The 13,593-nt window shown below is 38.9% G+C and overlaps 1 protein-coding gene across 3 annotated transcripts in view; it reads left to right on the top strand.

Annotated features, from left to right (window-relative positions):
* The window catches only part of ALCAM (activated leukocyte cell adhesion molecule), a 128,358-nt gene extending 117,079 nt beyond the window's left edge, over nucleotides 1-11,279 (top strand). Inside the window, exons 14-17 of one of the 3 annotated variants that reach the window (XM_071808581.1) lie at nucleotides 141-258; nucleotides 2,193-2,249; nucleotides 7,181-7,295; nucleotides 8,992-11,279. In XM_071808581.1, the coding sequence (XP_071664682.1) occupies nucleotides 141-258; nucleotides 2,193-2,249; nucleotides 7,181-7,268 (263 nt within the window). In that variant the 3' untranslated portion in view covers nucleotides 7,269-7,295; nucleotides 8,992-11,279. Of the gene's footprint in view, nucleotides 1-140; nucleotides 259-2,123; nucleotides 2,250-7,180; nucleotides 7,296-8,991 lie in introns of all 3 variants that reach the window. The other 2 variants (XM_071808578.1, XM_071808586.1) reach the window with 2 other exon arrangements.
* The last annotated feature ends 2,314 nt before the right edge of the window (nucleotides 11,280-13,593 follow it).

Below are 13,593 nucleotides of genomic sequence, written 5' to 3'. Positions count from 1 at the left end.
GTGTTTTAAAGAACAATGCCTACTTTTTTTTTTTTTACTTTCTGACCCCCTTTTTTGTTTCTAATGGAAATTCTTTAGAAATGGTGTAACGCTTTACTTTTATCATAGGTGACCTCATTAACTTTTCTTCTTTGCTTCAGATGACAATAGTGAAAAGGTTAATGACCAGGCAAAGCTAATAGTGGGGATTGTAGTCGGTCTTCTGCTGGCTGCTCTGGTTGCAGGTGTTGTCTACTGGCTCTATGTGAAGAAGTCAAAGTAAGAATTTATGGAAAACTTGATACTGAATTGAAAAAAACAATTCATAAATGGAAAAGTGTGCTTACCTGTTTTCCTTCCTGCAGCATTCCAGTAGTCTGAGTGGGGAAAAGTTGTTACAGTAGGTGAATTTAATAGAGAAAGAAAACTTGGTACCTCTGATGGGCTTGTCCCAATACTTAACAGAACTCATCCCCTGAAGGTTGGGCTTTGAAACTTTTCCTAGATCATCACCTGTAATGAGGTTCTGTTTCCTGACAGCTGAGTCTGTGCTGATTCTTGCATTTAAATATAGTACCTGCCACTTAATTGTGGGATGTTACCTCTGTGTGGCTTTACTGGTACTAGAAACTGTCTTCATTTAGAAGTTGGGTAGTTCATTTGCTCTAAAAATTGAATAAATTGCAGAATAAGTCTAAACCATCTCAGTGAGAAGACAGATATTTAATTCATTTGTTCATATATACTTTGAGATATCTGAAGTCAAATTGGTAAAGACCTTGTGAAAAACTGGAAGCTATCATCCAAATCAATACGTATTAGCCGTCCTAGGCACAGAACAGGATTTGGCAGTGAGTCCTGCTTGCTTTCAGATTTCTTTATTACCACACAGGCTCACTTTAGAAAATAAACTGGATGATGTCAGAAAGTAACTGTGTTTCTCCATCCTTTTAAAGTTGGCCATGACTATATGCCATTTGGCCTTACCCCGTACATTTGCCTCCAGGGAGAACTGAGGACAGGCTTGATCTCAGAAAGGTTCCTTACAGCTGCTTCTTAACAAGAAAGATTAAGGCAGTTATGCATAACATGCACGAATCAGTGCAGGTATAGAAGCAGTCTTAAAGTTCAGTTGTTCTTTCTCTGACCTTTCATTAAAATTAGGTCAAATCAGGTCTAAAATATACCAGCAGGATTTTACTATGAACAAATGTGTTTCCATTGATGTGAAAGTACAAGAAGGAATTCTCCATCTGCTTGCAAATATTCTTTTTTGGATAATACATAAGGTTTTTACTCCAACCATAACTGAGCAGATTTGCGGAGTTTTTCAAGTAAAGAATTGCTATAAATTACCCAAGCACAGAACCATGTTCAGATATTATACAAGGGGGAAAAAAAAAAAAAATTGCAAAGTTTACGCTTCTTTTGGTAGAAATTAAAAAGTACTGCTAATGTTGAGCTCCTCCTCCCACACTTGGCTACCTGTGTAATAATACCTAGAATAATTTTATTTTCTCTTTCCTTTTGAATGTGAGAGCGTGGAATCATGAAACTGTGATTCACTGGTTTGGGTTTTTTGGAAGAGGTGATTTGGGTATACGGAAGGCAGAGAAGGTGGCTTTTTCTGTACCACTGTGTAGTATGGGGAGAGCTAACGAAAATCTTGGAATATAACATGTCCTTTGTGGAGATGAGTTTGACTTTTTCAGCTTCAAAGGTAGGATACAGCGTATACGAAATGGACAACCTGTTTTCCTCATGCTCAACTTCTCATCTACAAGCTTAGGGTGAAAATTAGAGCTCGAATTGATTAGCCAGGTTCACTGGGAACAAAATAAAAGTCCCTTTATAGTTAGATAATAGTCTTTATATTTGAGACATGGTTGCTGGCCTCTGAAACCCTTAATTGATGCATCATCACTGACAATCACCTGTTCTCAGCATATATATAAGTGGATCCGTTGTTACCCTCCCAGCTTTTTGCACACCATACGTGCAAGAGGAAGCAGAGTGTCAGTACCCATTCTGATAAAGTTTTCAGCACCAATTACAGCCTAGAAATCAAAGTAGACCTTGCAAAAAGCTCCTTACACCTTTAGACACAACCTGTGTCTGATGACAGTCCCTCCATCTCCACACAGGCCAACAGTTAGTAGTGATTCTTTGAACCCACCCTTGAACAGTAACTCACCTAATCTCTATCCTCAAAGTGACGCCAAAGGAAAGTCTGAGAAGGCAGCAGCACAGAACTTTCCAAGTCTGCCGAGGCAAGAAAAGCATTATTTTTTTCATTATTGGTGTTGTGGTTTGTATAATCTTCTATTGTCTTGTCATCACACTAAGTAGGAATTATACTTGTAACCTTGAAATATATTCACAATAAATCACTTCTGTAGTTATTCATTTCCTCAGCCCCACTTGATGCAAAAGCCACATATTCTTTTCACTATTAATATTATCCCATAAATGGGGGACTCATCTGTATTCCACATCCTGCAACCAGCCCATTTGAGTAAAGAGTTGAGGACACCTAGCCCAGCATGCTATGTTTCTCCTTCATCTGAGCAGAAGGCCAAAAACTTTTCTACAGCTTTCTCCTTTTTCCAAAAAAGGATATTTTAAACTAATTTGTGCCAAGCAGAATATAACTTATCGCTTCAGAATCTTCCTAATATTTTTGTGTCAAACCTCACCTGAGTTATTCTAGAACACCCATTTTCAGTAAATCCTTTATATATTTAATTTTCACCTTGCCAGAAACAGGCAAGAACACAGCATAAATTATATGTTTAGAATGAAAATAATGCACCCAGCACCATGTATCCCTGCACTTTTTGCAAGTGGATTGGACCTTTGCCCCATTTTGCTCCTTGGCTCTGGAGGTGCACAAATTTCAAGTCACATGATGCGAGATCAAGGTTAAAAATGTGGTGAGGGAAAATTCAGCTGGGCATATTGAAGCACAGTAGCTGTCTTAAGATTGTTCATACTCAGAGCACACCAAACTCTTTAAATTCATAGGTCAGAGTAATCAAGAATGTTACTAGTATCTCTGACACTGAACACTTGAAGCATAGTAATTCTGCTTTTCTGATGTCTTGTAGGAAACTAGCATATGAATACAAATGTGGCAGGCCAAACACATAGGAAACTTGCTATATGTTTCCAACAAGACTCAGCATTTGTAGTTTTTCATGCAATTCCCTTGCAGAGACAAGACAGTTCAAACATCCCTGAAAGTGCCAGTTTATGTCAGAAAACTTCTATAAAAGTGGCACAAATTAAAAAACACTCACTCATGTATTGATAAATGGAATATTTTTCTAATATCTCTACCTTTTTTTTTTTCCTGCTGATGGGCATTTGAAAATAATTGGAGGAAGTGGAAGGCAAGATAAGGGTGAATAGAAAGAGGCTGCAGATAATCCAGGTTTGGATCTATGAAACCTTTAGTTCCTTGAAGATCTTTTGCAACAGTGTAGTTGAATGTCTAATATGACTTTCAAAGGTAATGCAACCTTTAATGAAATTCATGGCTCTATTGGGTATTCTCTTACCCATCATTAACACAAGCTTGGGGAGCAAGGACAAAGAGCACTGCAGAATTTCTTCCTTAAGTAGTATTGGGGACTGAGGCCTAGACTTGTGAGAATAAAAGAAATCAGGAATTAAAAACCAACAACAATTTCTTGGTCATCTATATATAGTCTATATTTACTGTACAGTAGGCAAAAAAATGGAGTTGGAAAATGGTCTTTATATTAAAAACCATGCTATGAACAGCATCTAAACAAAATCCGTGAAAATAATGGCCCCTCAGCGTGCGCACACACACTCTAAAGAAAACTAAAAAACTCACCTTGGTACAAGTTACAGAGAGATTTTGATTAGGATTCCCTGAGGATAATTATTTTCCTGAAGAGCAAGCATAGATAAATGTAAAATATGAGTCATAATTTTAGCAAGAGCTTGGAATGATCCATGTTTTACAAATGAATTTAAAAGAAACAGTTGAGAGACATAAGTAGACTCATCTTCGTGAAGCAAATTTCTCATTCTTCAGAACAACATACCCAGAGCATGCTGAAGTATGGGCTCTGTGGAGCTGTGGGTAATGTTGAAGTATGCGAGATGGCCTGGGCAAAGTGGGCTGTCCTGCCCTTTTTGGCAAATCCTCGGGAATATTTCATCCCTTCAGACCAAGTTGCCCAGCTGCTGAGGTATCAAATTGCTCTTGAGTTGCAAAGGGAGCAAACTGGCAGGAGTTAATGCAGCAAAAAAAAGTACGGAACAACAGTTGTTGAATGTTAAGCACGCAAAGGACCATTTGTCCTGTGCGTCAAGTCACCTCAGGAAGAAACAGAAACCACATTTTGAGCCATTTCTCTGTTACAAACCCAGACCACGTCTGTGGAGCCCTGAGGACTGGTGCCATGCCAGGGTGGCCTGTTCCTCTGCTCCAGCAGAGCGGTGCCAATGGGTCACGCTGCTGCAACTCTGTAAAATTACTCTTCTGTCTCTTAATAACACTATTTATATAGCACTAAAAAAGGCAGCAGTATCGCTTGTGCTGAGGTGGTGAATCTGCCTGGATGTCAGTATTTGGGGAACCAAATGAAAAAAAAAAAAAAAGTCAGCAAGATCACTGAACCATTAGAATTAAACTGCTGCATTTCAGTCTCGGGCACTGAGAATCTAAATCCATCTGATTGTCAGACATGAAAAACTGCTCCTCTCATTTCAAGCAAGTAGTATATACCGTCCTCTAAAAGAGATCTGGATTGCCTCCCTCTTGCCAAGTTTGAGTGCTGCCTTTTAAAAATCTCCCATTTTCACCCATTTTGGCTTTAGGAAAATAGAGCTGACATTTAGTGAGGGGAACAGTTTCGTTGAATGCAGAACTAAAATAGAACACTTTAATTAGGCTGGAATTGTTCAATGACTAAACCTGGGAGGTTCTGCAACACAATCAGGTTTTGATTTTTAAAGACCAGTAATGCCAGTTCCTTCCACTGTTAAGTGTCAGGTCATGTGAAATCCAGTCTGCTTGGGGCACTGTAAAACTCTTGATAAGAGGCCAAAAAAGGAATCATGCTGAGCCATGCCAATAGTCTGTCCAGTCCACTCTCTTGTCTCCAAGATCAGACATAAGCAGTTACACGAGAGCAGATGTGCATGATGCTGCTTTCTCCCCTCCAGCTCATTTCAGCTCAGGTAATTGCCCGAGTCCAGGTTCTTTCAGCTTCTCATCTCTTTCCCAACTATCTCAAATTTTGTAAGACTTATTTATGGAACAAACTCATCAGCCACATGACAAGCCAAATCTCATGCTCTACCTAAACCAAACTTTTTTTTTTTCCATTAAAAAAAAAGTTTGTTAGTTTTCAAGGGATTGATTTATTTGGAGGGTTGTTTGTTTTTTACTAGGATTAAAGAGATCTGGGAAAGGTTATTAAGATCACAGAAAGACAATCCTTACCAAAGCACTATATTTTCTTCTTCATTGCATCTTTCCTTCTGTGCACATCATGTGTTTTAGGTTTTTAATACCAGAAGAAAGTAGAAAGTTACTTCACAATGAAAATTTACCACTGTAGAACAAGTTACTTTGTGATATCTCAGCATTTTAAAAACTAGTTTTGCCTGCAATAAGCAGGAGTTCAGGTCTCTTCAGTAAGTGGGTTTTCAGCACAGACACCTTCCTCTCAGCCACACAAACATAACAGAGGCATTCTAAAACCAATAGTATAAAATAAATGCAGCTTTGGAGCATTAAAACTTGTAGCCACACAGAAAATAGCCGATGCTAAAATCAAAACTATTTTGGAATGGTCCCAGTCAGTATAATCGCTGGGATTTTGGGCCCAGAATCCCTTTTTCTCCCCTGGCACTCCACCTCCCAGGCTGTTCACCACCCCCCTGAACAACATTTCAACAGCACTCGCAGAGGGGTTGAGCGTTAGGTGCACTTGCAACCCATCAGCAGCTCTTCTGAAACAGGGACTAAGCTGGACTGTTTCACCACTACCTATCAACTCAGGGCACAGGTAGTGCTTAGCCACTGCTAGCGGCCTTTGCTCAGATGGAGGATGTGCACAGAAACACCCCTCTAGCAAACATTCGGCTCAGCGGTTTTGGGAGGTACATACCTGCATGGTGTCAGCGTGACATGTCACACAATCTCACCAAGTTATGTCTTCATTGTATTTTGCAACTCAGTGTCACTGTGGGTCTATACCCTGAAGCAAAGGTGAGAAAATGCATGAATCTGTCACATCGGACGTTACTTTTCTGTAGGGGAAACAAATTACACATCCAGAAAACATGTATCCGATAATCTGCTTTGACACAAGGGATTTACTTCGTCCCACACTCAAACACATTTGCTCATTTACATTTTAAAAATTGTGGCCTTCAGAATGTTATCGCAGCTCTGCAGGAATCTTTCACCTTGGCAGACAGTAAGGCTTCTCACACATTAAATGAATGGCTTAGTGGTTTTATTGTGCTAAGCTACACTAAGCACTTAACTCATTAATTCATCTCCACTACTCGTATTAAGGAAGACCTGCTATTTTAAATGAGGCATACCTTTTTTTTCTTTTTCCTTCCCTTCAAACATTTACACAATCATCTCTTCTTTACCCAAAGCTTGTCAGTCATAGCTAGCACAGATCTGGAAGCCAGAGTGGGTTTTTCTCAGTGTTGCCAGAATTTCCTTTATTTTCTTTACAGTTAAAGAGCTTCCGCTTGGCACGGGCTCTGAAAGTCAATTACTACAAGTACACAAAAGATTGCTATGTTGATCAAGATATCTTAGCCACATTTGTAACATTTTAGTGTGCCTTAAAGCAAACTCTTGTTTATTCAAACAAGCTGCACAGTCAAAAAATGTGGATCTGCACAACTGGTCTAACTTAACTTTACTAAATGTCTGCTAGCTCAGAATGATTCTGAATTCCTCAAGAAGTAAAACACACCTACGTAGCCCTACTGCAATACTGACTGTGGTGCCAACACCAGTGGGGGAACTGGTTCTGTTGGCCTATTTACAAACACACACAAGCCTATTGCTCTGCTCAGAACAGACATGTAAGAGTTTTTGGTATTACTGAGAGGGCAGGAGACAGTGTCATTAATGTGAGAATGGAACAAAATGCTGCAGACATGCAAAGATGACCTGTATTTTTCATTATAGGACAGCATCAAAACACGTAGACAAAGATCTGGGAAATATAGAAGAAAACAAAAAACTAGAAGAAAACAATCATAAATCTGAAACTTAAGAGAAAATGTGTCAGTCATCATTCCAGGTAAGTGTTTCGTATTGCAGTGTTTAACCTTTATCCACCATTTCTCCATAGGAATCATAGTGGCAGCTTGGAGTCTGTTGCTTACCTTTCAGAGGTTAGGCAGCAGGGTGATTTTAAGTGGTGTGGTATTAGGACAGACAGACTCAAGCCCCTGGCCAGTTAAGAATTCATACCTGCATACTTAAAGAAGCCTGACATTCAGACCTAAGTTAGTACTTGGCTTTATTTTAATCCACGCACCTGGGATAATGACAATGTGAAGTTGTGTAGTATTTCACCATGGTGTATGTTTGTGTTTGCGTGTATGTATGTGTAGAAAGAGTATGTTTAGGTATAGTTTAGAAGGTTTTGAATTATTACTCAAAACATTCACAGTAACTTTCTTCCCTTACTAGAAGCAGTAGTTTCTAAGTCCTTTGTCAGCTTTATTCACCGTTACTGCAAGAGGTATGAAACTTTCCTTAGAACAAAAATCATTCTTTCACTCAAGATTTCACATACTCATACTATCGATTTTATCTGGAAAGGACACTGAATATTAAGTTAGTAGCAATGCAACAGGTATGAAAGTTCCCTAGCTGGGATCCATAGGAAATAAACTGGATACACATAATTAGCTAGATGCAGAAGTTGTATTAGGAATTCCAGGAGCATTACAAAGCACCAACAGCACCACCCGGTGTTCACATATATATACACCACTGCTACATATTTACATGCCACTGCTGCATCTCTTCCCTTAGTACCTGAACTGGGGGTTTACACCATTTTTCTGACCAACTAAGGCCATTTTAAATTAGCACTGTGGTAGCACAAGAGTGTGGAAACAAGCTAACCGTATTGAGGTTTCCTGAGTTAGTGGTCAGCTGATCTTAAAAATGTGAGTGGTAACTGTTCAGTGGTGGTGCGTTTTGAGTGGAAATATCACATTCCATGTTTAGATTTAAAAAGTTCCTTATTTAAATAAAGAAAGGTGTCCTTATTAATAATTTCAATGTGTTATTATTGTCTGAAATTTTAAAGTATGAATAACTGTTTTTGCACTATATATTCAGAATTCACTAGGTAGAATGACTATATAGTATATAAAGAGATGTGGCATTGCTGTATGCACTCTGCCAGCAACATCAGTTTTACTACTTTGAAAGAGGGAATTGAGAACTCCAAAATTATACCCTATGAATGATTTAATAGTGGAAGATAAATTTGGATCTTGAAGAAGTTGCAGTGTAAATACCCAGCATTTCTACTGCAAATCTGTGGGAAAACTCTGTAATCCTTTTGGTTAGGACTTGTTTTGTATTTTTTTCTGGACCTGGCACCTTCTGCAATATTGCAATATTGCGGTGATTAGGTGAAGCTGAAGTTAGCTGAGGGTATTTATTGAACATAGAAGCTCAAATAACATGTGCTTTCGGCGCAATCTTTTACTCTAATTATTTTAATTGTTCAGATCAGCAGAGCTACATAAAGGAAAGCTTGTCCATAAATCCATTGCTTACCAGATAAACTTGCTGGATTTACCAGGAACAATATTGCAATGGTTATTCTTATCCTGAAAGAAAGTATTCTCATCATTGAGCGGCAGAAGAAAGTACTATTCATGTAGCTATTTATTTGGAGGTTAGATATTGAGTCATTATGTTGCTTACCATATCTTTAAATGTTTAACTGGCTTTATCTTTCATATTTTCAGAGAAGACATATAGACCAATGGAAGCATGAACGTGGATTGTATTTAAACATATACAAAGAAGTGACAGCTATTCATGGTTCAAGTATTAAACAGATCATACTACCAGGTTTTCAAAGGATTTTAGACACAATTATCTCAAGCTTAAAAATACCTGCAAACTAATTTTGGCAACAGCCATGATAATAGGTCACCATGTTGTGTTCTGTTTGAAATATTTTTTGTAAATGTCTGCACTGAAGATTGCTTTTTGTTTGCCTTTATGTAAATTTTTTACGTAGCTATTTTTATACACTGTAAGGCTTTGTTCTGGGAGTTGCTATTAATCTGATGTATAGTGTAATGGTTTTATTTCAATTGTTTTTATGACAACCTTTGAGCAGGTACATGTCTAATTCTGATTGTTATCAGTGAAGCCTCTGCTTTGTAGCGAGTACCTTGAGTGTTAAGAGTGTCTTAAAGGAAAATGTCAAACTCCTTTTTCATTCTTTGGAATCACAGTAAGGAGGAAGGGTGACAGCTGTGACAAGAATAAACCAAACTGTTAATAAAAGTGAACATCTAAAAAAACCTGCAAAGCTAAACAGCCAGAAAGGGAATAAAGAATTTCCACAAAGAAGTCTGGTTATTGAGCAAGGAACACGATAAAAAATTCCTAGCTTACATATGGTGGCTAATTTTCCTTTTCTTCTAGAGCAAGACACACATTTTATTGATATGTTATCAGCCGTCTTTCATGTTAGAATTAGGATAAGGAACTGGAATTCTGGATTTATTTTGATTCCTTTATGTTATCCGCTGCCTTAAAGTACTGTACCTTTTCTTCATTTCAAAAAGATACCAGTCAGAATTGGAAACTTTTTTTAAGAAGTGGTCATATCAAAGCTGCATTTTTTTTTCCACAAAAATAGAATATATATATATATTTTGTGTGGTTTTGTTAACTATGCTACAGATATTGAATGCACCTTGAGATAATTTTAGTGTTTTTAACTGGTACCTAATTTATCAAACAGTACATATAATTGTAACAATGAAATGTCTATGTATCTTTAGTTACATTCAAGTTTGTAACTTTATAAACATGTTTTATGCTTGAGGGAATTTTTAGAATGGTACTGATAAGAAGAAAAAGACAAGATAAATGGCCAATAGAAAGTTGTACTTGGGAAAGAGAAGTTGATCTTAGGGACAAGGTCAGTTTCTGGAAGAAAGTGACAGGTGGATTTGATGGAGAGGAACAGTAGAGTAAGCAGAACATCAGGTTTCCATTTACAGATATCCAGGGAAAAAGTAAGTTTTTATAGACTTGTAGGCAAAAAAAGAATAAATAAATAAAATAAAAGATGGATGTTAGGAAATGTATTTTGCCACTTTGGAATTATTTAGGGGGAAGAAAACACTGTTACTTGTAAATTTGTAAAGTGTTAAATGTCTGGGCAGTAGTGACTGATGTCTTAATAAAAGCTTCCTGTAGTGCATTGGCATGGATTAAATAGATAAGATGTCCTATAAACTCTATGCTGTATAAAATATTAGAGGGAAATCCTGTTATATGCCTCTAAACTTTGATTTGTTACTGTTTTATTTGGCGAAAAAAATTAGTATCTTGGTCAATATTTAAACCAAAGTAAAATGGGGGAAAAAACCAAAGTAATTTGTTTTGCATGGCTAAGCCATTCTGTTATCTCTGTAAATATTGTGATTTTTTTCTTTTTAGAATTTTGTTAAAAAAATTCTAAAATTTTTAAACACCTGTTTTTCCAAAATAAAACGTGAACACACAAAAAAGTTACTTTATATACAAATATATCTTTTTCTTTTGGTGCGAGAACACTGCCAAGTGATAGACATTTTTTGTTTAAACTGCAGTGGGCAGGACTCCAAACAGGAAAAGCTGTAAGAGAGTCCTGTGAAGGAGTGTGCAAACATCACCTGTCTTTGTTTATGACACTACAAATGTTTCTTAAACATAGAGAAGAAACCTCCAAAGATCGTAAGAGAAAGCATAGGGAAGGGCTGAAAATTTTCGTACCACTGTCTGGGCAATACAAGGGAGAGGAGAAGAGAAAAAGTCCTTCAGCCTCCACAGCTATGAAGAAGGAAAAACAACTCCTCCTCATCTCTTGGGATTCTGCTAGATCTCCTATGCACTTTAAATCATGAATCCTAGGAGCCGGGTTTTTCACTGCTCCGAGTTCACTGTAGGCACGATTCAAGAGCCAAGAGTGCAAAAGAAATTAATGTTTCTATCCATGCCTAAACAACAATAAAACTGACGTGTGTCTTCACTTGCTCGTCTGCAATCTCAGTTTAGAAGAACACATATGGACACGAGGGAGGGCATTACCTAGAGCTCGCGCTGTTGCCGACTCATCCTGCAAATGCGCCACCGTGAAGTCTGGCTGGGAACCCAGCGGGGCTTGATGTGGGGGTGTGGGGCTCCCCATGGACCGGAGTGTCGGGACCTAGAGAGAATGAGCAGGCAGAAGACCGTGCGCCCAGTAGGCACGTGAAACCTCCCAAAATTTCATCATCTCTACTTGCGATCTGGTGTCGAGGGTTAAGATTGCGGGGTGACAATCAAACCCTGGCAGATGTATTGTTAACCTCCTCTCCCCACCACTTCCCCCCTTTGCCCCCCCTCCCTCTCCCCCCTTCCCACTCAGGGCAGGCGATCGGGAGGGACAGAAGGACAGAGAGAAGAGAGTTGGAAAAGTTAAAGATGTTTTACTAATGCTACTAATAAGAATAGAGAAAATAATACAAAATATACAAAACCAATCTTGAAAGTCTCAGCAACTGCAGAGCCAGCACCCAAAGTCCTGGATTAGACTCCGTAGCCAACCGGAGCTGGATTCAGTCTCTCACTAGGCCTCAGTTCGCAGGGACGACCAGCAAGGTCCTCTCCTAATGTCAGCCATAAGCAGAAGGGAAGGAAAAAGGGCAAAAGGGCTGAGATCCTCGTGATCTCCCACTTTTATATGAAGTATTCACGTGAATGGAATGTTATACACCGTTGGTCAGTCTCTTGGTCACCAGGTTCTCGTTGCCCCTCTCGCGAGATGTCCATCCATGCTTATCAATAAGTTTGCATTCCATTGCTAGGTTTAACCAAAACCTGTATCGGGTTCTCCAGGAAAATGCAGCTAATACGAAGGCTTAAGCTGACAGGCAAAAATTCACTAAAAGAGAAACTTTTTTTTTAACAAAACTAGGACATCTGGTTAAAAAAAAAAATACCCTAGCAATGAATCTTACAAAGCTGCTTTAATACACACCACCAGAGTTCAGCTTCATTCAGTTTACTACACATGGGAAGACAAAAATAAAAATCCCACTCAGATGGTTTAAAACATGACAAAGGGGACTGGGAGAGAGACGATATTCTTGTTTTTAAGGCTGGGAAATTAACAGTTTGTGACATCTGTTCCTGGCTGTACAGGAAGCTGCCACTGAGCTTGGAACAAACATGTTTGTCTGTTTGTTGCAAAGGTGGTATCACGCAAAATACCCTCATGGGCTTCCCAAGCAGCTAGGTTGTAAGTCCCCAGAAGCGATAGTACCAAAGCTGGAACTGTATTGCAGCACATATGAGCCACTATTAAAACACAGAAATGCAGTAATGGTAAAGCCTTATGAAAAAAAAATAAGCACTTCGGGTCACTACAACAACAGGCAAAGCACCAGGGGCATTTTTGTACTGGTTCCAAGTGCTACGGAACAGCCACAGTTCTTGGGCTTTACTGCACCTACGGCTGCTGTGCTACTGGGGTGAGCAGCTGGTCAGAGCCTGAACTAATGTTAAATGCTTACCAGGCTGCTTGCCAGTAAAACAGCCAATTCACACCTGTATATTATCCATTACTTGCAAACATAAGCCCAGCACTACAGATGGTTTAGGCAATATGTTACACCTTTTCCTGGACAGAGTGTTCATTCTGTCATGTTTTGAAATATGTATACAAAGAACTCTAAATTCTAAACTCTAAATTGATTATTACCTCAACATTACAAGATACTAACATGAGTTTTATCCATCTTGGTACCAGCCCAGAAAGACAGACAAAGAAGATATATTTCTTAAGGGAATATCTGACATTCACCTAATATCCTCAGCTGCTGGCTGTTACTGTTAAATCTGATTTACTTGTAGTACCACATGTAGCTGGATACCTTCCTGTTGACTTCATGTTTAGACAGCCATATGTATGTAATTATCTCAGCTAAGATTAAGTAGTGACATATGAAATGAGATCATGACCTCCCGTGTCAACGACATCTGCGCAAATGTTTCCTGGGTTTTCTTCTGAGGGGCCTGCATCTCCATCCAGGTGTCTGTTTCCAAGAACTGCCCAATACAGGTTTTTCAAACAGATTTCTCCTCCAGACAGAAGATGATGGAGGGAACACAGGCAGTACATACATAAGTTCTAGTTACGTGCTACTCCTAAACCCTGAAGAGCTCCCACACACTTCTGGAAAAGAGTCAAATCCTCAAGTTGGCAGAGGGGGAGGGCAGCGCCGCGTTACAGTGAGAGAGCAGGGAGGGTGGTGGACAGGTTGCAAACCAATCCACCCACCCCTTAACTGTGCACACACATA

The sequence above is a fragment of the Patagioenas fasciata genome, chromosome 1 (assembly GCF_037038585.1).
Source record: "Patagioenas fasciata isolate bPatFas1 chromosome 1, bPatFas1.hap1, whole genome shotgun sequence".
NCBI lineage: Eukaryota > Metazoa > Chordata > Aves > Columbiformes > Columbidae > Patagioenas > Patagioenas fasciata.
The sequence above is the reverse complement of the archived record's forward strand: the minus strand, read 5'-3'. Positions and strand labels throughout refer to the sequence as shown.